Source organism: Hypanus sabinus, chromosome 2 (genome assembly GCF_030144855.1).
Source record: "Hypanus sabinus isolate sHypSab1 chromosome 2, sHypSab1.hap1, whole genome shotgun sequence".
Classification (NCBI taxonomy): Eukaryota; Metazoa; Chordata; class Chondrichthyes; order Myliobatiformes; family Dasyatidae; genus Hypanus; species Hypanus sabinus.
In genome coordinates this window covers 35,143,792-35,170,779 of record NC_082707.1, presented here as the reverse complement: position 1 = coordinate 35,170,779, position 26,988 = coordinate 35,143,792, and the positions used below count along the sequence as shown (strand labels likewise).

Genomic DNA, 26,988 nt, shown 5'->3' with positions numbered 1-26,988 from the left:
CTCTTGTATTTCTCCAGCTGTTCTTGTACTCCTCATCAATTTTTAGATCATCCAAAAACTCAATTACATTTTTCTTTGCTGCATCTTGAGCAGCGTCTTCTTCCTTGATGATTGATATACTCATATCATACTTCGTGCTCCTTGCTTTCATGAGTAAACTTCCTTTTTGGTTTCTGTTCTTTTTTGCTGATCACATGCCTACAAAATTCTTCAGCTTTCATCTTCTGTATATTGGCAGGCTTTCCTTATGCTCTCATCTTCTATTTCTCCCCTTTCCTATTGAACCTTTGGTTATCAACCTGCCACCTGGCGCAGGTCTTTTAGTCTTTCTGTTGTATTTTACTTCATGCTTTGGTCGTTAATGCATTATAAAAATTTTATATTAAAAATTTTTTGAAAATATTATACATGAGGAAATCTGCAGATGCTGGAAATTCAAGCAGCACACACAAAAAGCTGGTAGAATGCAGCAGGCCAGGCAGCATCTACAGGAAGAAGCACAGTCAACGTTTCAGGCCGAGACTCTTAGTCAGGACTAACTGAAAGAAGAGATTGTAAGAGATTTGAAAGTAGGAGGGGGAGGGGGAAATCCAAAATGATAGAAGACAGGAGGGGTAGGGGTGAAGCTAAGAGCTGGAAAGGTGATTGGCAAAAGGGATACAGAGCTGGAGAAGGGAAAGGATCATGAGATGGGAGGCCTGGGGAGAAAGAAAGGGGGAGGGGAGCACCAGAGGGAGATGGAGAACAGGCAAGGAGTGATTGTGAGAGGGACAGAGAGAGAGGAAAAGAGAGGAAAGGGAGGGGGGAGAGGAGAGGATAATAAATAAATAAATCAAGGATGGGGTAAGAAGGGGAGGAGGAGCATTAATGGAAGTTAGAGAAATCACTGTTCATGCCATCAGGTTGGAGGCTACCCAGACAGAATTTAAAGTGTTGTTCCTCCAACCTGAGTGTGGCTTCATCTTGACGGTAGAGGAGGCCATGGATAGACAAATCAGAATAGGAATGGGACGTGGAATTAAAATGTGTGGCCACTGGGAGATCCTGCTTTCTCTGGTGGACAGAGTGTAGGTGTTCAGCGAAATGATTGCCCAGAGACTGTTTACTAGATACTAGAGACTGCTATATATATTACAGCAAACTAGCTGAGAAAAATTAGTGAAGAATCAAAATAAAAACTCTTAAAAAGCAGAAAATGTCACAGATTTTCTGTAGCATCAGTGGAAGTTCAGGTTGGCACAGGAGCATAGTTGTGGCAACAGAGTTTGGAGTTCAATTCCAGCATCCTCCGTAAGCAGTTTGAATGCTCCTTCCCGCGTGTGTGTTTGTTTGTTTCCCACGGGTGCTCATTTTCCTCCCACAGTCCAAAGGCGTACTGGTTAGTAGGTTAATTAGTCGTTGTAACTTGTCCTGTGATTAGGCTAGGGCTAAATTCGTGGCTTGCGGGTTGGTGCAGCTCACAGGGCTGGAATGACTTGTTCTGTGCTGTATCTTGAAATAAATAAAAAATAAATAAATGTAAACGTGGTTAGGTTTCACGTTAAAAGCTCTTCATTGGACCAGAAAAGTATGTATTTATTTAAATAGTTAGTTTAATTAAATGTCAACATATCTAAAAGTGGCAGGGCAAAAATGCACAAATAACAAAGCATCACTAACGGTAGTTAAATCAATGCAGACCATATTCAAATAAAACTTGGATACAACTTGAATTGCACTGCTTTTGCTCCCATTTGCAACACAGAATGCAAGTATATTTCAGAAGCTTTGTTGGAAAGCAATTACAGGCAACATTGAATAATCACATTAAAAAGAAGCATCTTAATAAATTAACAAATGCATCCAAGAATGTGTGCCGATCTGTAGACAGTGAGGCAAGTCAAATCTGATGCCTACATGATCATTTCTAATCCTCATCTGGCTGGGTCACTTGCTCTTTGCTATTTTTCAACCAGCATGTTTACTGCACAACCATTTCATGTGTTTTGTGACTCATTATGGAATATTCTGCCTTGTATTTAGCTGCTTTCCAAATTAAGACCCCATCCAAAAGCTACATTTGAAACTCTCAATTCACATTAAATGCAGATAGAAGTCTTCCAATACCAAACACATTTTAGGATTACAGCCAAGAGCTGTCAGATTATATTATCTGGATTCAAGTTTAGTTTGGCTTCAAAGCAACTGTACTATTGCAATATAAATAGCTTAATATCTACAAAGGCGAATGGAGGAAATGTCTTTGGTGTACTTGTTTAAACTTCAACTACCTCCAGGAAGCAACAACACCAATAAAAGTCCATAGAAGAGAGCTAATTGCAAACTCCCAACCGTCTATGCGTACTGGATTAAATTAAATTTTTTTTAAGCACAGGAGTTTCTACCAATGCTGGAAATTCAGAGCAACACACACAAAATGTTGGAGGAACAAGCAGGTCGGGCAGCATCTATGGTGAGGAATAAACAATTGACGTTTTGGGCTGAGACCCTTCATCAGGATGAATGACATTTTATCTGAACTCTAGAAGTGTTGTCGAAGGATAAGAAGATGGTTAGAAAGAAGGGGATTAGCTATCGACTCCGGAGAACTTGTACTGCTCACACCTTCCTTTATATCAGTGTCACAGCAGTAGAAACTCTAACCAGTTTCAAAGACCTGGGAATGCACATCACACGCAACCTCTCATGGTCCCAGAAAACACCCGACACAGTCAAGGAAGCTCACCAATGCCTCTACCTTCTGAGGAGGCTGGACCTCGCACATCCGTGCTCATGTCACAATCTGCAGATGCACAGTAGAAAGCATTCTGACAAGCTGCAACATCACTTGGTACAGGAAGGCTCTATAACGGGTAGTCAAAACTGCCCAATGCATCACCAGCATCAGTCTACCCACCATCAAGGACATTTATACAGAAAGGTGCCAGAAGAGGGTCAGTATTATCATAAAGGACCCCATCCATCCTGCACATGGACTCTTCAGGGAGGAGGCTATGTAGCATCCAAGCTAGGACCATCAGACTCAAAAACAGTCACCCTTCCCAAGCAGCAAGGCTGATTAACACCTCCACCCACTAACCCAACCCTCTGCACCTCCAACCACCTCTATTTTATCACTTCCTGTTAGAGCCACCTAATGTACAGATACTCCTGTGACTAATGTCACTTCATGGACATACAATTAATCTATGCATGCAAGCTATCTTATATTTTTATATTTATTGTGTTTTTTTATTATTGTGTTTGTTCTCTTTTGTGTTTTTTTGTGCTGCTTCAGATCTGGAGTAACAATTATTTCATTCTCCTTTAAAGTTGTGCACAGGAAACAACATTAAACAACCTTGAATCTTGTGGACCCGAGCACATATCAGTCATGTGAAAGCTGTAAGTGACTGACTGGTCTACTCAGAAAAGAATCCTTAATTATCATTTGTCTGTAAATGCTAATAAAATCAGTTAGCAATCTACATGTACAATTTAAAACCCCAAAGCCGGTTCTACTGATTTACTGGACTATTAGCACAATGAAGCTGATGGTTGAAGAACACAACCAATTCTAACAAGACATTTATTCTGAAATGCAGATGGCAAGATACCATTAGCCATAAATAACCAAGTGCTGATGGTAATGGACTACAAAATGCTAAAACTTATTTTTTAATGATCCACTACTGTGTTCTTCTCTTCCAAATACACGCAGGAACATCCAATAAGGAACTCATGAATTTAAATTTTAGATTTGCTAAAAGGTGAATAGCTTTGACCATTAGAATGAGTTTTTGCAAATACTGATGCATGAACACATTTTTGAAAGTCTGAATCCAAGTAGAACTATGTACTTCATATTTTCAAAACTACTAAAATATAGTTATTGGATATATATTAAAAAAATTTTGCTTTACCCCTTTGGATTACATTATTGGAGTATACATATTGGAATTTTTAATATATCCTGTTGCTAAATTTACACTCCCACACAAGCATTCTTCAAATTGTTATAACCAATTTCAGGATGATGGATAGATTTAATAGCTAAGTTTCCTATCACTACTCAAAGTTTACAAGTGACTGTACTGGAGATTGCATAATGTTCACCGATACTATTGCCACTAAGTTGCTTTCCTTCTGCTTTGCACCATCCTCTAATTCAACTTATTATTGTACGCTGGCTTGAAATGTTTACTGGTTTCTGCCATTACCTTGTACAAAACATTCCCGATGCTCAATGAAAATGCAGGATCTTACAAGACGAAACAGCATTACATGGGAAAACCAGAATGAACATTAGGTAAAACAGATTTAGAAAGCAACCAGATGAACTGGACCCAGGCTTAGCCAGTTGTTAAATCGGTCAGAATCTGCTTCCGGATGAGTCAAAAAATCCCAGGGCACATCCTCAAACTGTGTGTGGAACAGCTGGCTGGTGTGTTTATCAACATTTTTCATCTCTCCCTTTCCTAGTGTGTAGTGCCCTCCTGTTTCAGGTCGTTCATCATTGCCCCTGTACCTAACAAAACCAAGGTAGCATGCCCAAACAATTGGTGCCCTGTTGCACTCACCTCAGTTATAAGTAAATGCTTCAAGAGGCTAGTTAAAGATTAAATCTGCAGTATGCACCCACACTGGACCCACTACAATTCGCCTACTGATGGAACCGGTCTACCAGTGGCACCACAGCCACAGCACCACACACCGTCCTCACTTAACTGAAGAAGAAGGATGCATACGTTAGAATACTGCTCCTGGACTACAGTTCAGCATTCAACACCATAACTCCCTCCAGGCCTGACAAGAAGCTCAGAGACCTCGGCCTGCACCCCACCTTGTGCAGCTGGATCCAAGACTTCCTATTGGATTGCCAACAGGTGGTTAGGATGGTCTCCCTCACCTCTGCCCCTCTGAACCTCAAGACAGGTGCCCCTCAGGATTGTGTCCCAAGTCCTCTCCTCTACTCCCTTTACACCCACAACTGTGCTGTCACACACAGCTCCAACCAGCTGATCAAATTCACAGATGCTGCGTTTTTGGTTGGCCTTGTATCTAGCGGTGATGAGATAGCCTACAAAGGAGAGGTTAACACCCTGACACTGTGGTGCTAGGATGACAACCTCTCCCTCAATGCCCCAAAAACAAAAGTTGATTGTGGATTACAGGAGGAACGGAGGTAGGCTCAGCCCAATCAACAACAATGGGTCTGCGGTTGAGAGGGTGAGTAGTTTCAAGTTCCTCGGTATACACATCATCGAAGATCTCACCGGCACTGTACACACCGGCTGTGTGGTAAAAAAAGCACAACAGCATCTCTTCCACCTCAGGCAACAGAAGTAGTTTGGCATGAACCCCTAAATCCTCAAGACATTCTACAGGGGCACCATTGACAGCATCCTGACTGGCTGTATCACTGCCTGATATGGGAACTGCACCAACCTTGATCGCTGGGCACTGCAGAGAGTGTCCTGCAGATGTCCACAGTTCATCTGTGGATGTGAACTTTCCTCCATTGAGGACATTTTCAGCAGCAGGTGCAGAAAGAAGGTCTGGAAGTGCGGGGATACCAGTCACCCCGACCATAAACTGCTTCAGCTGCTTCTGTCTGACAAACAGTACTGCAGTGTTAAAGCCAGGACCAACAGTCTATGGAACAGCTTCTGCCTACAAGCCATTTGACTTATAAATTCACATGTCTGTACATTGCAACAGAGTCAAAACAAAGATTTTTACTCCCTCAAATTGTGGAATGGATGTTGAATTTAAAAAAATACAAATTCAAATAAATTTGCACGATTGAAAAAAGCTGCATGTTTCCTAATACTTACCTTGCTCCTAGACAGCTGTTCCGCTCCACTGAAGTGAGAAAAATAGTAAATTTTATGCCAAATCTAATTACAGGTTCAGTGAACAGATTCCCCAGGGCCAATCCTGATGTAATGTCGTTGCATGTCTGCTCTCTGCTGCTGGAATGCACAAGGAGCCCAGCATCAGGATGGAGACATAAGATTGCCTGTGAAAACATCCACGCAAGTTTGGGACTTCCACTTTCTCACTGGGATCCTGCTTGTTGGCACTTGGAGAAATTCCAATTGCTCTGCACAGAAATGCCAACATCTCCCTACACGAATACATGATTAGGAGGTGGAGCATATGCAATTTTGTTTTTAAAAAGAGGCCAAGATGGGAGGAATAATTTGGGATTGTTAGTAATGTCAGCTCTTTTGAAGGAGGAGGATGCCATTAACAATTTATTGTTTTCACATACATGAAATTGGAGGAAATTTGCTTAAAATTCTTCATTTCTTACTCCAATCCAACCTCCACACCACAGGTAATATCTGCCGAGCTGTTAACTATTAGATAAGTGATCTAATAGCATATCTTCTATTTTCACCCTCCCCACCTCACTCCATCTTTTTCCTCTCTCTGTCTGCCTCCATCTATCACTTACTTGCCAGTTGTCCAACTCCAGTCTTGCTCACTGTCCCTAATTCCACCAATCACCTCAGGGTCTTTTCTTGCCATTTCCTTCTCCTCTCTTTGCTGGCCATCTCCTCTTTCTAATCTCAGTCCTGATGCAGGGTTTCAGTCTAAAACCTCAACATTTCCTTTCCTCCCAACGATGCTGCCTGCCCGACCTGCTGAGATCTTCCAGCAGATTACATGCTGATTTAGAAACAAGTTCAAATCATAGAAGGAGGAAATTTTAATTTTAGTTATCTAAGTAATCTAGACTACAAAGCTATCACCACAAATGGCAAATCACAACACTGATTTGATGTGAAACACTATTCAGTTCATAAATGTCTTTCAGGAAGGAATCCACCACCCTAATTTGGCTGGGATTACATTCAGACTCTCAGTTGTGCTACTGTTCATCATCTGAAATAACCAAGTCACTTTGTTGCAATTGATTTATGACTAAATGACAGCAGATCCAGAGAGGTTGCCAACATTCATCCAGCTACTGAATTCAGAAACAACAAGGCATGCCCAGGACTGTCAAATCTGCAAAGCCTTCCTGAATACAAGTTGGCTTGTGTTTTATTTGGGACAGCTGTCTCACAGATAAGTCAAGCAATGGAAAAAAATCACAACTGTCAACGTTTCAGTTTCTTGCATCACACCTACCAGAGATATCAGCAAGGTGGTATGCCATTACCCTTTCAAGGTTTCTACAACAAAGGAAACACCTCCCAGGATCGACAACCCAGAATGTTTCAATACATTCCATGTTCTCCAATAAGATCACATCTCATTCTCCTGAACTCCACTGAGGTTTAATCTACTAAAAAATTCTTCATAGCCACTGCTCGAATCCCAGAAATCAATCCATTGAATCAATGGCAAATATATCCCTTTTAAAAGTAATGAGACCAACAAGAGCAGTTTTGATGCAGTGTGACCAAAACAGCTACAGCCAACCTTAGTTCTGTACAAGGGGAATTAAGGCCAGTGTTTCATTTTGGGAATAATACACACAGTAGCCGCTTTATTAGATACCTAATAAAGTGGCCACTGAATTCATGCTTGTGGTCTTTTGTTACAGTAGCCCATCTACTTTAAAGTTTGGCATATTGTGCATTTAGGGATGCTCTTCTGCACACCGACTGTTGTAACACATGGCTATCTGAGTTACTGTGACTTTCCTGTCTCCTTGAAACAGTCTGGCCATTCTCCTCTGAGCCCTCTTATTAAAAAGACGCTTTCTCTCACAGATATGCTGCTCACTGGATGCTTTTTTGTTTTTTTTTGCACCATTCTCCATAATTTAGAGCAGAGGTTCTTAACCTATTCTTATGTCATGGGCCCCTTTGTCAGTCTGGTGAAGCCTTTGGACCTCTTCACAGAATAATGTATATAAATATACAAAATAAAATACATGGGATTACAAAATAAACCAAAAATATTGAAATAAAGTTATCAAAATATTTTAAAGATTTGCAAAATTTTAATATATGTGCTGCTTTATTAATGCATTAAATAACAAAACAATACATTTTAAATATAGTCATTAAAATTGACTCTTATTTTAAAGACATATCAGTATGAAGGCTGTTGTTGCTTAGCTTGAATAAGAACCTCTGACGAAGCCACAACGCATTTTTGTTTTAATGCTTACAAGTGTTGAAAATCTTGATCCGCAAAGATATGTTGTTTTAAAAGGAACTAAAGCTTCCATAGCTCACTTTACAAGGCCAGGATAGGCTTCTCTGAAGGAACACCAGAATTCTCCACAGCTTTTTGAGTTAAACTCCATTTGTAATAAGTTTTTTGTCCCAAGATCAATGAGTTAATCTTTGGCTAGATCAACATCTTCGCTACAGTTTTTATCAGAAACAAAAGAATTATGGATGCATGGTTCAACTTTCATGCCATCAAGATGGAAAGAACTTTTCAAAGAATTGATTGACTACTAGGCACAGGGCTGCCTAATAATTGGCCAGCTACGTCACAGACACAAACGTCTGCAGACAGCAAGACTGTGATCATGTTTGATCTGCTGGCAGGTCTAATGACTACTATAATTGCGAAGTAATGATGAGCGGGCTGTAATAGATATTTTGAGATATTTGTAACAACTATGCAATATGAAAATATCTCTGATTTCTATTGGTGACAAAGTCACAGGTTCTGCTGCTATTACTGTGGTTTGTTGTCTATATTCATAATTGAAGGAAATGCTGTATTTCATTTAGAGGTTAGAGAAAATAAAGAAGTACATTTTTTCCCCATCTAAGTTCATGGACCAGCTGGCATCTATTCACAGACCCTCTGGAACCTAGATGAAGAACCCCTCCTCTAAAGACGGTTATGCATGAAAATCCTAGGAGATCAGCCGGTTCTGAGATACTCAAACAACCCTGTCTGGCACCAATAAATATTTCACACCAATAAATATAATCACATTTACCATTTTAATATTTTGTCTGAGCAACAACTGAACCTCTTGACCATGTCTGCATGGTTTTATTCATTGAGCTGCTGCCACGTGATTGGCTGATTAGATATTTGTGTTAACAAGCAGCTGTGTAGGCGTATCTAATGAGGTGGCCTTGAGTGTAGAGTAAACTTGCTTAAGTGAAACAAACTCAGTATTTTACTCAAAGATGAGGATCTGCCCTCAACACACTTCAAAATGGTGTGCTTTCAATGCCAACAATTAATTTTGCTAAACAGAAGACTAAAATCCGTTTGAGGAAACTAGCAGGGGTGTACCTACTGGTCCTTGGAGTTACACTTGACAAGAAATTGAAAAAAAAACAGTGTAGGGAAATAAGTATTTCAAGAGGTAAAAGAGAGGCAAGACTGCAGAGCTGTGTGACATCACCCAGTAGAGCGGGAAAGGTTTAAAAAGATGACCGTATCCAGTGGGCAGTGGAGTGAAAGGGAGGCAGACTGATAGGGCTTTGGCTCAATGGGCTTAGGTGGTAATGGGACGAGGCGAGGTAGGTTTACCTCTGTTAATTGTGGAAAGGAAGTAGTATGTGTGTGAGGCCAGTTTTCTGTGCTCAGTGTCAGATGTGGGAGGTCCTGGAGACTCCCAGCCTCCCGGGCAACCGTATCTGCACCTGGTGTGTCGAGCTGCAGCTCCTAAGGGACCGCGTTTGGGAACTGGAGATGCAGCTTGATGACCTTTGTCTGGTCAGGGAGAGTGAGGAGGTGACAGAAAGGAGTTATAGGCAGGTGGTCATATTGGGGCCACGGGAGACAGACAAGTGGGTCATAGTCAGGAGGGGGAAGGGGAAGAGTCAGGTACTAGAGAGTACCCCTGTGGCTGTACCCCTTGACAATAAGGACTCCTGTTTGAGTACTGTTGGGGGGAACAGCCTACCTGGGGGAAGCAGCGGCCGTGCCTCTGGCACAGAGTCTGGCCCTGTGGCTCAGAAGGTTATGGAAAGGAAGAGGAACGCAGTAGTGATAGGGAACTCTATAGTTAGGGGGTCAGACAGGCGATTCTGTGGACGCAGGAAAGAAACTCGGATGACAGTTTGCCTCCCAGGTGCCAGGGTCCCGGATGTTTCTGATCACGTCCGAGATGTCCTGCGGTGGGAGGGAGAACAGCCAGAGGTGCTGGTACATATTGGTACCAATGACTTAGGTAGGAAAAGGGAAGAGGTCCTGATAAAAGACTACAGGGAATTAGAAAGGAAGTTGAGAAGCAGGACCACAAAGGTAGTAATCATGCCATTACTGCCTGTACCACATAACAGTGAGTATAGGAATAGAATGAGGTGGAGGACAAATGCGTGGCTGAGGGATTGGAGCAGGGGCAGGGCAGAGCGTCCACATGCCCAGCTAATCCACAGTTACTTCCAGGACACCGACGACACACGGCGCATGTGGAAGGGCATCCAGGACATCACCAATTACAAGAGAATATCACCTGACTGTGCAGGTGATGCCTCCCTCCTAAATGCGCTGAATAACTTCTACGTCCAGTTTGAGGCGGAAAATGATGTGGCGGCGAGGAAGTCTACCCCTCCTACGAATGACCAGGTGCTGTGTCTCTCCGTGGCTGACGTGAGAAGAACCCTGTGCAGGGTCAACCCATGGAAGGCTGCTGGACCAGACAACATTCCTGGTAGAGTGCTCAGAGGATGTGCAGACCAGCTGGCAGATGTTCTCACTGACATCTTCAACATCTCCCTGAGCAGCGCCACCGTTCCAACGTCCCGTGCCGAAGAAGTCTTCAGTGTCCTGCCTAAACGACTACCGTCCCGTTGCACTCACATCCATCATCATGAAGTGTTTCGAGAGGCTCGTCATGAGGCATATCAAGACCCTGCTGCCCCCCTCACTGGACCCCTTGCAGTTTGCGTACCATCCCAACCGCTCAACAGATGACGCCATTGCCACCACCCTCCACCTGGCCCTAACCCATCTGGACAAAAAAAGGGCACATACGTTCGGATGCTGTTCATAGACTTTAGTTCAGCATTCATCACAATCATCCCTCAGAAACTGATTGGAAAGCTGAGCCTACTGGGCTTGAACACCTCCCTCTGCAACTGGATCCTAGACTTCCTGACTGGGAGACCTCAGTCAGTCCGGATCGGGAGCAGCATCTCCAACACCATCACACTGAGCACGGGGGCTCCCCAGGGTTGCGTGCTCAGTCCACTGCTGTTCACTCTGCTGACCCACGATTGTGCTGCAACACACAGCTCAAACAATATCATCAAGTTCGCCGATCACACAACTGTAGTGAGTCTCATCAGCAAGAACGATGAGTCAGCTTACAGAGAGAAGGTGCAGCGGCTAACGGACTGTTGCAGAGCCAACAACCTGTCTCTTAATGTGAACAAAACAAGAGATGATTGTTGACTTCAGGAGGGCACGGAGCGACCACTCCCCGCTGAACATCGACGGCTCCTCGGTAGAGATCGTAAAGAGCACCAAATTTCTTGGTGTTCACCTGGTGGAGAATCTCACCTGGTCCCTCAACACCAGCTCCATAGCAAAGAAAGCCCAGCAGCTTCTCTACTTTTTGCGAAGGCTGAGGACAGTCCATCTCCCACCCCCCATCCTCATCACATTCTACAGGGGTTGTACTGAGAGCATCCTGAGCAGCTGCATCACTGCCTGGTTCAGAAATTGGACCATCTCGGATCACAAGACCCTGCAGTGTATAGCGAGGTCAGCTGAGAAGATCATCGGGGTCTCTCTTGCTGCCATCACGGACATTTACACTACATGCTGCATCTGCAAAGGAAACAGCATTATGAAGGACCCATGCAACCCTCATACAATCTCTTCTCCCTCCTGCTGTCTGGGAAAAGGCTCCAAAGCAGTCGGGGTCTCACGACCAGACTATGTAACAGTTTCTTCCCCCAAGCTATCAGACTCCTCAATGCCCGAAGCCTGGACTGACACCTTGCCCTACTGTCCTGTTTATAATTTATTGTAATGTCTCCACTGTTTTTGTGCACTTTATGTAGTCCTGGGTAGGTCTGTAGTCTGGTGTAGTTTTTTTCTGTGTTGTTTTTTTTACATAGTTCTGTCTGTGTCATGTAACACCATGGTCCTGAAAAAACGTTGTCTCATTTTTATTGTGTACTGTACCAGCAGTTATGGTCGTAATGACAATAAAAGTGACTTGACTTGACTTGAGATCAGGTGTAAAATTACAGTTAGAAAGACTGAGGAACAGGTTTGGCAAAGACTCAGCCTTGATTAACATTAGTCTTCACTGAGGTGGTTCTGTGTAAACTGATTTTTTTAAAAAAAGTATCATGGTCTGTGTGCTATTGTGAAGCAAGCGTGGTCTAGTGTAGCTTTCTCTGTGTTGTTTTTTATTATTACATAGTTCAGTCTAGTTTTTTGTACTGTGTCATGTAAACCATGGTCCTGAAAAACATTGTCTCATTTTTACTATGCACTGTACCAGCAGTTATAGTCGAAATGACAATAAAAGTTGACTTGACTTGACTTGATTCAGATTTCTGGATCATTGGGACCTCCTTCGGGGCAGGTGTGACGTGTACAAAAAAACAGGTTGCACTTGAATCGCAGGGGGACCAATATCCTGGTGGGGAAGTTTGCTAAGGCTACTGGGGAGAGTTTAAACTAGAATTGTTGGGGGGGTGGGAACCAAACTGAAGAGACTGGGGAAGAGGAGGTTGGCTCACAAATAGAGAAAGCTTGTAGACAGTGTGAGAGGGAGGATTGGCAGGTGATAGAGAAGGGACATGCCCAGACTGAAGGTTTGAGATGTATCTATTTTAATGCAAGGAGTGTTGTGAACAAAGCGGATGAGCTTAGAGCTTGGATCAGTACTTGGAGCTATGATGTGGTGGCCATTAAAGAGACTTGGATGGCTCAGGGACAGGAATGGTTACTTCAAGTGCCGGGTGTTTCAGAAAGGACAGGGAGGGAGGCAAAAGAGGTGGGGGTGTGGCAGTGTTGATTAGAGATAGTGTCACATGGCAGAAAAGGTGAAAAGGAGGAATTGTCTACGGAGTCTCTGTGGGTGGAGGTTAGGAACAGGAAGGGGTCAATAACTTTACTGAGTGTTTTTTATAGGCCGCCCAATAGTAACAGGGATATCAAGGAGCAGATAGCAAACAGATCCTGGAAAGGTGTAATATTAACAGAGTTGTTGTGATGGGAGATTTTAATTTCCCAAATATCGATTGGGATTGGGAAATGAACCTGGTCAGGTGTCAGATCTCTCAGTGGGAGAGCATTTTGGAGATAGTGATCATAATTATATCTCCTTTACAATAGCATTGGAGAGAGATAGGAACAGACAAGTTAGAAAAGCGTTTAATTGGAGTAAGGGGAATTCTGAGGCTATCAGGCAGGAGATTGGAGGCTTAAATTGGAAAAAGTTGTCTCAGGGATAGGTACGGAAGAAATGTGGCAAATATTCAGGGGATATTTGTGTAGAGTTCTGTATAGGTATGTTCCAATGAGACAAGGAAGTTATGGTAGGGTACAGGAACTGTGGTGTACAAAGGCTGTAATAAATCTAGTCAAGAAGAAAAGAAAAGCTTACAAAAGGTTCAGAGAGTGAGGTAATGTTAGAGATCTAGAAGATTATAAGGCTAACAGGAAGGAGCTTGAGAAGGAAATTAGGAGAGCCAGAAGGGGCCATGAGAAGGCCTTGGTCGACAGGATTAAGGTAAACCCCAAGGCATTCTACAACTTCGTGAAGAGCAAGAAGATAAGACGTGAAAGAATAGGACCTATCAAGTGTGACAGTGGGAAAGTGTGTATGGAACCGGAGGAAATAGCAGAGGTACTTAATGAATACTTTACTTCAGTATTCACTATGGAAAAAGATCTTGGTGATTGTAGTGATGTCTTGCAACAGACTGAAAACCTTGAGCATATAGATATTAAGAAAGAGGATGTGCTGGAGCTTTTGGAAAGCATCAAGTTGGATAAGTCGCCTGCACCGGATGAGATGAACCTCAGGCTACTGTGGGAGTCGAGGGAGGAGATTAGAAAAATAGACGGCTATTGGTAAGCCTAGTAATTTCTAGGGTAGGGACAAGTTCGGCACAATCTTGTGGGCCAAAAGGCCTGCATTGTGCTGTCGGTTTTCTTTGTTTGTATGTAAGAGCAAATCTTCGGCATCCTTCTCCCTCTTAGTAGGGTGAGCACTGAAGAAATAAATTCAAGCAAAGTACTTCTTGCATTGAACAGATTAGTTTAATACAAGACAAACTGAAAAATCTAGTAATCCACTGAGAACTGAGTTATTGGCTTTCTGTTGTTTACCACTGGGATAGATATGCTGCAAGGCAGCATAGGCACAAATTTCCTGATGATATAATAATGATGTCCTGGGAATTTTGAACAGGAAGCAAGTTGTGTTTTTTATTGTTATGGTTAACTATTAAGTTTATTTTAAAGTCTGCTGCATTCAATATACATTCTGAGCTGATTTTATTTAAATTATTAATATTACCCATTAGTGCTCATGTTAAAAGGCAAATTCAATAAGCAAAAAATGCAGAATTAATTTTCAATCCTATTTCACAGGAATATTAAAGTTCAATTTTGTTCTGACACCTCTTGAGTACAACCATAAATAACTTGTACACTTCTTTTCATACATAATGAACCAGGCCACCAAATATAAACTGCAGAGGATCGTTGTTCAAGAGGCAGCTTTTCGCTAAAGCTAAGGATTGCGGTGAAATGGAACTCCACAGATCCTTGTTCAAGTTAGTTTTTTCTGACTTATGCAGAGTAAATACCAGTTAACACGAATTGTTGATCCAAACCAAACCAAAACAAAGTATCTTTGTGTAATGGCCTGGTTAAGACGTCTATTGCTATGCTGTGAGGTATTTTTATTTTGGCAGTTTCCTAAAAAAGCAGTGTGTCCTGCTAGTGAGAGAGCTGGGTGGGATCAGAGTTATGACGAACAGTAAGCTGGTCTGGGGTCTCATGGTGGGAGCTGTGGAGGGGGTAGGTGCCTGCCAAATGCCATTCAAAGGAGAAATCCCGTTGTAAAAAGTGCTTTGTGGAGATGAATGGTTCAAGGGAGGAAATGCCAATACTCCTGAGTTAGCCAGTTCGTTCCAAATGGTCTTCAAGGGAAGTTTGAACTGTAACTGATATCTTTCATTGGATTAACTAAGCTGTGGTATTTCTTGAAGTCAAACTGATTCTGTAAGTTGCTCAGTCAAAACATCATGGGCAGCTGTTTGTTTTCACTGCCTGCACAATAACCTGACAAGAAATATCTCACAACCATTACATCATTCAGTCAATATTCTACCAAAATCAATGAAATGAAAATCAGACAGTCTCTAAGGGCTGGCCGTGTATTACACCAGATTACTACTTATCTAAGGCAAAAATCTATTCCATGGGCTTCTTGAGGACATGTTGTAAACACCAGAAAAGTAGGCCAGATATATCTGGAATAAAGCTCAAAAGGCTTTTGAATACAGTAATTATACTTGTCTGAAAAAATAACACCATCATAACAGCAATTATAGAGCATCCTTAAAAATACAGACTGAATAAAATATATTACTATATATGCTTCATAAAAGAAAAAAAGGAATCAACAATTATGCAAGTTAAGAAAGTAACTGAGAGCTTTGTCAAATACAGTAGATGCCTAGGGTTTAACAAGCCTCAGAGTGTCTGAGGATTTGAGTGAAAGATTAATTTTTAAAGCAATGCAGATGGGGCGGGGGGGAAGATTGAAGTGACTGGAATCGCCGAATGAAGCTAGATGGACTGAAGATCAGAAACCAAATTTTAAAAAGCTACAAATTCACAATTATTGTTTAAATCAAGATGAAAAAGTCATATAATAAAAGTAATTTCTGACCAATGTTCCCTCTAATTTGTAGAGATTAGTGTGCACAAAAATCTTGTGCTGTGAAATTTTTTGCCCAGTGGCAACAATACGTGTGCACTAAATTTTATATATAGAGGTATTTATTTTAACAGCTAGGAAAACACTGTCAATAAGAACTTTGATCTGCTCTGGGCTGGATTGTTTTCACTCTCGTTCAGCTGCACTCTCACAAAATATGTAGCATGCCTGTAGTGGGCAATGAAGGATTTTCTCACCAGAGCTTTTGCACACCATCCGTGTGATTTGCTTTCAAGAGTCAAGTTTCCAAATATCATTGCATTTCTCCCCGCTTGCAAATTCTCTAGCAACTTTTGCTTCACACAGGGAACACCAGTTTCTGTATTATATATAAATTTTTCTTGTAGCTGCATGTCCCTGACCTCATGAGCTTTGTTTCTTTGGCATTCAACATAGTGAATCAATAATTTCTTCAATAAAAACAATATAAATAAGCCAGTTCTAAAATCTTCAGACAAGTCATTGCAAACTCCATGTTGTCAACACCATCTGCGTTAGAAACCGGAAAAGGAAATGCAATTGTGAATGATCACTTAACATGGCAGCAAGGTAGAGGGTGACAAACTTTTGTGCACAGTTTAAATTCCTTTGTGTGCTTGTAGCAAAAGATGTGTGCGTGTACCTTGGAGGGAACTTTGATAATGACACATTGTCAGCTTCATTTTGAAGGCATTCGGATAATAAAGCTGCAATGCAGAGAGGGTAAAGCAATGTTCAAAGTGCCTAATTAATCTCTGGCATTCAACTGAGCTAAAAAGGACCATCTGCTCTCAAAGCTCCCACTAATTTGGATGCAGAAGTGGGTGCTGTATCAGCAATCACCAGGGTAGGACAAATTTAACCTTTGGGGACAAATTACTTGCTAAGAAGGCCCAATATTTCAGGTAATAGCTGGGTCTGTGGTTGTAAGTTAAAGCACAAAAAAATTATAGCTCGTCACTCACGAGGCTTTTGAGAAATCTTGTGATTAAACTCTGGAAATAAGAGTCAGTGCAGTCACTGTGAATGCAGAAAAAATGAGTCAATTTACCAGCAGTCAAATAAACCAGGTGGTAGAAACATCAGTAACACACTAATAGGAGTTAGTTACCAATAGATCAGTGTTAAAAGAAATAAATTAGAGAGCAGGGACCAGGAGAATCAATCTGTTGTCAGGACAGTTATGTATACTTCAGTTTGAAGAGCCTATTGTTCATTCAGGAACAGACAAACAGTGCATTGATAGCTTTGTCTGCCTATAAAATCTCTCCAAAAGGAACAACTTCTGATCGGCTGAAAATACAAATTTTGTTCTGATAGAGAAAAAGATGTTTGTACTGCGAAAAAGTTTCTGGTATACAATATGGTTATTCGTCAAAACCAACAGTTCCCACTCAGTGAGAAAATAAGGATAAGGTACTGCATTTCAGACAGAGAATTCCTTTAACCCCTGTACCCCCTGAAAATAAATCAGCATCATTATATTAATGGATTTCCTATTTTATTGTTGCTAAGAAAATGTGACAGGATTATAAATTCATGAACTCTTACCTGGTCATTTCATCATCACCCACGACTTTAGTGATTGGGGAGTATCTGCCCGGCGATGATGGAGGGAGAGACTGTTTGTATTCTGTACTCCCTAAATAGTTTGATGGTGTAATATGGTTTTCCATTTGTGAGTAGGCTAGAAGAATACAAAAAATAATATGCATTGGTAATACAATAATTTCCCATACTTGACATTATTTTTGTCAAAGCAACATAGATGAGGTTTAGCAACCAAAATAAATCTTAATGTTCAATTCTTGCAGCTTTTGCTTGCAAAAATGATGATCCATTTGTCTAATTAGAACTTAAAACATTCCCAGTACTTTTACAGCTCTAACGCTCATATTGCTCCACATTACGATAGACTAGGTTTACCATCATCATGAGGTGCAGACTGATTCAAATCCGTTGCTTATCCACCACAAAGAAGCAGTAAAAAATTATGATGGAACACACTTTAAGAGAAACTGGAAAACGTCCTGTTATTTTACAGCAATGCAAGGCATATGGCCATAAGAAAGGAACAGAGAAAAGATCAGTTGCATAAATCGGGGAGAAAAATCTTTTCTTGATGGACTAGTCTTTGTACAGATAATGAAATTCACTTATTACTGCACCTTCTGTGTTGGGGAAGTGGGGGATGGGGAAGAGAAAGAGAACATTTCTTCACTATTTATACCTTTGAATTATTGACTGCCTTTGCTTTACAACGCATTTCAATTTCTGGATCTTGCTCTAGTTAGGAGGAAAGCTAACCGCCACAATCCTGCCACAAACATAATTATAGTATTTGTCTACCCTGATTTGAAGACAATCACAGGACTAATCTAACCAAGAGGCTTTATAAATGGTAATGGCTAATTGCAATTTACAGCATATGACTCAAGTATATGACTAATTTGGATTGAGCCATTACTTTACATAGAATATTTCAGGTCAAGAGATTAGTTTTCCCAACATGATATGCAATAAAAAAAGGTTATTGACCGTCATGTGAAATGATCTTGCAAAGTCAATTCAGAAGTAATTTTGAACAAACTTTACCAGTGAAACTCACGTCCTATGAATGTACTGGACCAACTGCTTTTATAGATTCGAGAAACCAACAGTCTAGAAATCTAATGGATCCCGAAAACTCAATGATGTTTGCCAATATGATTTATTTACTCTGCAGTCTGACTAGAATATTGTAATACTGTATTGCAAAATGGAATCCAAAGTTTCAAGAGTACTGGTATGAAGGACAGCCCAGATCAGTTCAATTTATTCCTAAAGTTAGCGCAAAAATCAAAGTTATTCTATCCAAAATAAAATTGTAGTGTTATCAGTCTTTACTTTCTTTTTTGAATCTTTTTATTGATATTAAAAGAAAGTGTGTATTCAAACAGGAGGAGAATAACTCTGGTATAAATGTCAAAGGAGTACATACAGAAGGTAAAATAAACAATATTAGAATCACACAGTATTGATCTACAAAGTATAAATTTGATACAGAATGTATAATTCTCCTCTTATCAATTTATGAAGAAAGGAACCTTAACAAAAGTGCTGGATCTGGATTTGCAACCAAACTTATTTACAGCTATTTTGGGGATTATTCCATCAGAAGCAGGATATATTCCTGCTCACGATTAAAAACATGATTTTTTTAATGCAAAGCTATTTGTACCTTGCATACATATAAATACATTTAAATTAAAATTGCACTCAAAAATAAGTTGAAAGTCTCATTTACATTGAACTAACTTGGAATTATACCAAGTTTTTTTGATAAAAGGGTAATGAGGTTATTTGAGAGTGGAAAAGTATTGACAATTGTCAATCGGCTAAGCTGATTAGCACGATATTTAGAAGTTAAAGCACTATGGATATATACAAGATATAGGAGAGAAATTAGGCCTTTTGGCCCATAAACTGTAACTTTGTAAACAGAAATGTGAAGAAAGTGAGAAATTCAAATAGATGGTTTATTCATTGATATTAACTTTAACCCTTCCGGATATCGCCCGTGCAGAATCTGTAAATAGGAACTAATTATAATGGCAGAACATTTTGAAATTCAAAATAAACCAAAACAGCCTAAAATTTGAGAAGATACCATAAAGGCCTGCTGTGTTCCACCAGCATTTTGTGTGTGTTGTTTGAATTTCCAGCATCTGCAGATTTCCTTGTGCTTGCACCATAAAGGCTTGCTGATTTTAGGCAGCTGTTTCCCATCAAGAAATTAATGAATAAACTTGTGCATTGAAAATTATACATGATAAAGTGGTCAACAAATACATTCATGATTTACTTAATATGCTTGTCTATTTTTAATTCTAATTTTAAAACTAATAACTTTCTCACTTCCGAATGATAAGAACGCCAAAGCAATTTCTTACATTTTCCAAAGGTATTTCTAAATGTTGCTTCTATTAAGAATTAATTTAAAACACTTAACTCTCATCGTTGCATCAGGTTATGAAAATATATGTCTTCAGCTTCTAAATTCAAGCCAATCCCTAGCCAATTCCTTTAAAAAAATCTTAATAATCCTTTCATTTCAGGAAATAAGTCATTTACTATTATTACAACTAATATCCTTTTACAGTAAACCCAGTTATTTGTTTCACATTATTCATTAATGGAAACATTTATCTCCATATCAAATTGCACACTATATCCTGGCTAACAATTATTTACTCACATCATTATCATCTGGATGCAAGGAAGGTGAAAAGGAAAGGTAAAATGCTTTTGTTTACATAATAAAATGTAATTTTATGAATCTATGACAAAATTACAACAAATAGGTTATCTATTGGACTCAGGAACCTAATTACACACCATTCTCTATTCTGGCTTAGTGCACTCAATTATTTATGATAGCCATCAGCGGATTGAATAGGTTAATCAACTGTGCAATTGTTCTCAATTTAAAACTATACTAAGCATTAGCCACATTTTTCAGGGCTACTCCACAACAACCTGTCAGTGAAACTTGGCAACTGTAAGTTAGTGAAATAGCTAGTAATGTAATTGGATGAAAGAGGAGGCTTATAGATCTTGCCTCAAATATGGTCAATAACTGGACATACACAGCTCTTTGTGAGCATAGAATTCCAGATATCTACAACTCTAGATGAATCCCTTAAAGTAATCTGGAAGCTTCATATTTACCGTACATGTGACCAGCTCTTTATTTATTGCAGATTTTTTTTGTTGAAATGAAATATTCTGTAATGGGGCTTGAACTTGTAAATCTGAATCAACAGATCAAAATTCTGATATCAGTCCAGGAACAATAATAATATAGTCCTCAAAATAAGCCTTTGGTAAAAGTGGCCTGAAAATTTCTCTACTGCATAACCTTGTCAACTGAGGTTCATGCATCAGAGCCTGACGTTAAACGTTTACCAGTTGTCCACAACCCACATCCAAGAATGATGGGTAACTGGTCTGATTAACTCAGTACTGGCAGTGGTCACCACAGGGACCTTTTCTGTGCAGATGTTTCCCTTGCTTATTTCAAAATGACGTGCACTGTCTGTGTAGGACTCTGGATTACATACAAAATGCCATCTGTGTGAAGAGGACAGTACTCAAATGATATTTAAATTTTTTTTGTTATGTTTAATCTCAGGACCAAGTTATTCCAACCTCAAAGTTCAGCCATAGCTATTGACTCACTGAATGAGAGTAAGAAAGGCTAATCAATGATTTGTTCATTAAATTGATCCTTCTTTCATCCTTTTATGACCACTAATGGCTTTGCTGCCGCTCACTGCCCACAGTCATTGCTAGAATCTGACTCCTTTTGAATGTTCACATCCAACAAGATGTGCTTTTCATCCAACAGTTCACACAAACCAAGGAACCAGGCCAACACTGGGACTTCCAAATGCTTTTACCAATTACTTCTTCCTCACTGTTTAATGCATTACATTTGGGTTGCAGAATGTGGTTGAAGTTCTGCTGAAATGGAAGAATCAGCCTAAGCTCCGCACATTATACAAAACAGAAAGTTAAACAACCACTTTTCCCACCCCAAAGTTCTCCTTTCCCAGTTAAATCAGATATTAATGAGGCCAGCATTCATTGGAACATAATGTGGTACTGAAAGGAATATTACAAAATGTACACATTTTCTTGCTGAAACACATACTGGCTTTGAGTACAGGACAGCAAATTGTGCTGCAAGAATTCTTAAAGGTGTCATCCTGCCCACTGCAAAAATAACATGGAAAGCAGGCAGCATACGTCTCCGGAGAGAAGTTTTCAATGCACTGATCCCAGCCACCCATGGTTTATACTCATCCTGACAGCAGCACATTACACATGACTGACTAAACATTCTTGTCTCCTTTATACTGTTCAATTATACTGCTATCAGAATATTTAACATCTTACTTTCTCACATAAGGGTTGAAGGAGCTATATTTGAATGCACGCAGTATATGGAAAAAGGTAGATGATCTTTTAGCACAATTAGAGACTGGCAGGTATGGCATTGTGAGGATCAGAGTTGTGGCTGAAAGAAGATGATCGCTGTGAGCTTATCATCCAAGGATACACCTTGTATTGAATGGACAGGCAGGTAGGCAGAAGGGGTGGAGTGGTTCCCTTGGTAAAAAATGAAGTCAGGTTCTTAGAAAGAGGTGACATAGAATCAGAAGATGCAGATTCCTTGTGGATAGAATTATGAAACTACAAGGGTAAAAATACCCTGATGGGAGTTCTATGCAGGCCTCCAAACAGTAGCCAGGCTGTGGGATACAAATTACAATAGGAGACAGAAAATGCATGCATAGATACTTCAAAAGTTCAAAGTAAATTATATTATCAGAGTATATATATGTCACCACATGCAACACTGAAATTCACTTTCCTATGGGCATATTCTGTAAATCTACAAAGTAGAAACAATAACAGGATCAATGAAAAATCAAGTAGCGTGCAGAAGACAACAAACTGTGCAAATACAACTATCAATAAATAATGATAATAACAAAATAAAAAGTCCTTAAAGTGAGATCATTGATTGTGGGAACATCTCATGCAAATGAGTGAAGTTATCACCTTTTGTTCAAGAGCGTGATAGTTGAGGGGCAGTAATTGTTTTTGAACCTGGTGATGTGAGTGCTGAGGCTCTTGTATCTTATATCTGATGGCAGCAGCAAAAAAAGAGCATGGACTGGATGGTGAGGAACTCTGATGATGGATGCTGCTTTCAATATGAAGGAAGATAGGGAAAATCAGGTTGATGCTAGATCCCAAGAGAGAGGATTTATAGGATACCTATCAGATGCCTTTATAGAGTATTTTGTGTCTGAGCCCTCCAGGGGAAAGGCAATTCTGGATTGGGTGTTGTGTAGTGAACCAAATTTGATCAGGGAGCTTAAGGTAAAGGAACCCTTAGGAAGCAGTGATCACAATATGAGTGTTGTTGCTGTTTCTAAGGAGAAGGTGCCTGGGAAGACAAAGGTCTGAAGGTAGATAAGTAATCTGTTCCAGATAAACTACATCCCAGGGTTCTGAAAGAGGTTGTTGAAGATTCTGCACTGGTTCCATAGGACTAGAAAGTTGCAAATGTCAAGTCACTCTTAATAAAGGGAGGGAGGCAGATGAAAGGAAATTATAGGCCAGTTAGCCTGGCATCAGTGATTGGAAAGACATTGGAGTCCATTATTAAGAATGACGTATCGGCGTAATTGGATACATGATAAAATAAGCCAAAGTCAACATGGTTTCCTTAAGGGAAAATCTTGCCTGACCAACCTGTTGCAATTCTTTGAGGAGGCAACAGGCAGGATAGACAAAGCAGAGTCAGCAGATGTTGCTTACTTGGATTTTCAGAAGGCTGACAAGATGCCGCACATGAGACTGCTTAATAAGGTAAGAACCCGTGGCATTACAGGAAAGATACTAGCATGATTAGAAGATCCAACTAGCAGTAGGCAAAGAGTGGGAATAAAAGGAAGCTTTGTTGGTTGGCTGCCAGTGATTAGCGCGTTCCACAGGGGCCAGTGTTGGGTGGGAGGGCAAGTAGTGTTGAGGAAGTGGGGAGTCTGCAGAAGGATTTAGACAGATTGGGAGAATGGACAAAGAAGCAGAGATGGAATATAGTGTACGGTCATGCACTTCGGCAGAAGGAATAAAGGCATAGAATATTTCCTAAATGGGAAGAAAATTCAAAACTTAGATGTAAAGGGACTTGTGCAGGATTGCCAAAAGCTTAACTTGCACGATGAGTCAGTGGTAAGGAAGGCAAATGTAATGTAAGCATTCATTTTGAGGATTAGGACACAAGAGCAATGTGATGCTGAGGCTTTATAAGCGATTGGTCAGACTGAACTTGGAGTATTGTGAGCAGTTTTGCATTTCTTATCAATGAAAAGGTGTGCTGATACTGGAGAGGGTCCAGAGGAGATTCACGAGAATGATTCCAAGAATGAAATGGTCAATTTATGAGGAGAATTTGATAGCTCTGACCATGTACACACTGGAGTTTAGAAGAATGAGAGGGGATCTCATTGAAGTCTATCCAATATTGAAAGGTCTGGACAGAGTGGAAGTAGGAAGGTTGTTCCTTATACTGGGTAAGTTGAAGACCAGAGAGCATAGCCTCAGAATAGAGGAGTGTCCATTTAGAACAGGGATGAGGAAAAATTTCTTTAGCCAGAAATTAGTGAATCTGTGGAATTCATTGCCGCAGCTGACTGTGGAAGCCAAGTCATTGAGTATATTTAAAGCAGAGGTTGATAGATTCTTGATTAGTCAGGGTGTCAGGGAGAAGGCAGAGGGAGACAGGATGGGCTGGATAGCCTAATTCTGCTCCTATATCTTCTAAGCTTTCTTCAATGTCTGAGTTTTCAAAATGCATGAGAAAAACTCAAAATTTTACAGAACCTGGAGATCAATCAGCCCACTATGCCTGTGCCAACTTTCTAAAGAAGCTATTTCTTAAATATCACTCAACCATTTATACATCCTTCTAAGTTTGTTTTTTAATGCTCCAAACAGCCTTCCAGGTGAGGCAACATTTCACTTGAGAATCTGCTGGGGTCATCTATTGTATCTGGTACTCCCAATGCAGCCTCCTCTACATTGTTGAGACCAGTTATAAATTGGGGGACCACTTTGTTGAGCAGGTCTGCACCATCTGTCACAAGTGGGACTTACTGGCAGACACACATCTTAATTCCTGTTCCCATTCCAACATGTTGATCCATGGCCTCCTCTTGCGCCAAGATGAGGCCACCCTCAAGGTGGAGGAGCAACATTTTATATTCCAACTGGGTAGTTTCCAACCTGATGGTCTGAATATAGATTTCTCCTTTTGATGAACTAAGTTCCAACCCCTCCCTTCCTCTATTCAAAGTTAACGTAAAAGCAAAAGAGAGGGCATACAACAAAGCAAAAATTAGCAGGAAGATGGAGGATTGAGAAGCTTTTAAAAGCCTACACAGAGCAACTAAAAGAATCATTAGAAGGGAAAAGATGAAACATGAAAGAAATCTCGCAAACATTAACAAAGTGGACAGTAAAAGCTTGTTCAAGTATCCAAAAAATAAAGAGAGACAGAAGTGGATATAGGACCGCTAGAAAGTGAGGCTGGAGAAATAATAATGGGGGACAAGGAGATGGCAGATGAACTAAATGAGTATTTAGCATCAGTCTTCACTGTAGAGGACACCAGCAGTGTGCCAGATGTTGTAGTGTGTGAAGGAAGAGAAGTGGGTGCAGTTACTGTTACAAGGGAGAAGGTGCTCAAAAAGCTGAAAGACCTAAGGGTACATAAGTCACCCAGACCTGATGAACTGTACCCTAGGGTTTTGAAAGAGGTAGCGTCAGAAATTATGGAGACATTACCAATGATCTTTCAAAAATCATTGGACTCCAGCATGGCGCCAGAGAACTGGAAAACTGCAAATCTCACCCCACTTGTTAAGAAAGAGGAAGGCAGCAGAAAGGAAATTATAGACCAGTTAGCCTGACCTCAATGGTTGGGAAGATGTTGGAGTCAATTGTTAAGGATGAGGTTACAGAGTACTTGGTGATACAAGACAAGATAGGACACAGATTTCCCTTAAGGGAAAATCTTGCCTGATGAACCTGTTGGAATTCTTTCAGGAGATTACATGTTGGACAGATAAAGGGGATGCAGTGGATGTTACATATTTGGACTTTCAGAAGGCCTTTGACAAGGTGCCACACATAAGGCTGCTTACCAAGTTAAGAGCCCTGGTATTACAAGAAAGTTACTCATATGGTTAGACCATTGGCTGATTGGTAGGAGGAAGTGAGTGGGAATAAATGGATCCTTTTCTGGTTGGCTGTCAGTGACTACTGGTGTTCCGCAGGGGTTGGTGTTGGGACTGTTTCTTATTGTGCTGTATATCAATGATTTAGATGATGAAATAGATGGTTTTGTTGCCAAGTCTGTAGATGATACAAAGATTGGTCGAGGGCCAGGTAGTGTTGAGGAAACAAGAAGAATGCAGAAGGACTTAGACAGATTAGGGGAATGGGCAAGAAAGTGGCAAATAAAATACAATATTGGAAAGTGCATGGTTATGCACTTCAGTAGTAGAAATAAATGTGCATGCTATTTTCTAAACAGGGAAAAAAATCCAAAACTCTGAGATGCCAAGAGACTTGGAAGTCCTTGTGCAGAACACCCTAAAGGTTAACTTGCAGGTTGAGTTGGTAGTGAGGAAGGCAAATGCCATGTTAGCATTCATTTCAAGAAGTCCTGAATACAAGAGCAGGGATGTGATAAGGTACTGTTAAGGCCTTACCTTTAGTATGGTGACAGTTTTGGGTTCCTCATCTTAGAAAAGATGTGCTGGCATTAGAGATGCTCCAGAGAAGGTTCACAAAGATGATGGCAGGAATAAAAGAGTTATCACATGAAGAACGTTTTTTGTCTCTTGGACTGTACTCACTAGAATTTAGAAGGATGGGGTGGGGGGGAATGGTAGAATCTCATTGAAACCTTTTGAATGTTGAAAGGCCCAGACAGAGTAGATGTGGAAAAGATGTTTCTCTAGCTGGATTGTCTTGGACAAGAGGGCACAGCCTCAGGATAGAGGGCCGTCCATTTAAATCAGAGATGCAGAGAAATTTCTTCAGCCAGAGGGTGGTGAATTTGTGGAAATTGTTACCACAGGCAGCTGTGGAGGCCAGGTGTGCATTGGGTGCATTTAAGGCAGAGATTGATTGGACATGGCATCATAGGTTGTGGAGAGATGGATGGAGAATGGGGTTGAGAAGGGGAAAAAAATGATCAGCTATGAGTGAAAGGCGGAGCAGACTCAATGAGCCAAATGGCCTAATTCTGCTCCTATTCCGTACTCTGACGTTCTACTTCTTTCTCACCTCCCTTTTACTTTCCCTCCTCCTTCCCTTTCTCCAATGTCCACTCTCTTCTTGCAATGAGATTATTGCTTCAGCTGTCCTTGACCTTTCCCACCCACCTGGTTTCCCCTATCACCTTCCAGTTAGCTACTTCCCCATCTCCCACCTTTTTATTCAGGCATCTCCCACTTCCTTCCCAGTCCTGAAGAGAGTCTTGGCCTGAAATATCATCTGTTCGCTTTTTTCAAAAGATGCATGTCAGCTGGAGACGCTCATGG

At 40.7% G+C, this 26,988-nt stretch overlaps 1 protein-coding gene across 10 annotated transcripts in view; it reads right to left on the bottom strand.

Moving 5' to 3' along the window:
• dlg1b (discs large MAGUK scaffold protein 1b) overlaps positions 1–26,988 on the bottom strand; it is a 479,606-nt gene that overhangs the window by 112,482 nt on the left and 340,136 nt on the right. For all 10 annotated transcript variants that reach the window (XM_059943959.1, XM_059943963.1, XM_059943971.1 and 7 more), the window contains one exon: positions 17,372–17,507. In XM_059943959.1, coding sequence (XP_059799942.1) covers positions 17,372–17,507 — 136 coding nt within the window. The remainder of the gene's footprint in view (positions 1–17,371; positions 17,508–26,988) is intronic.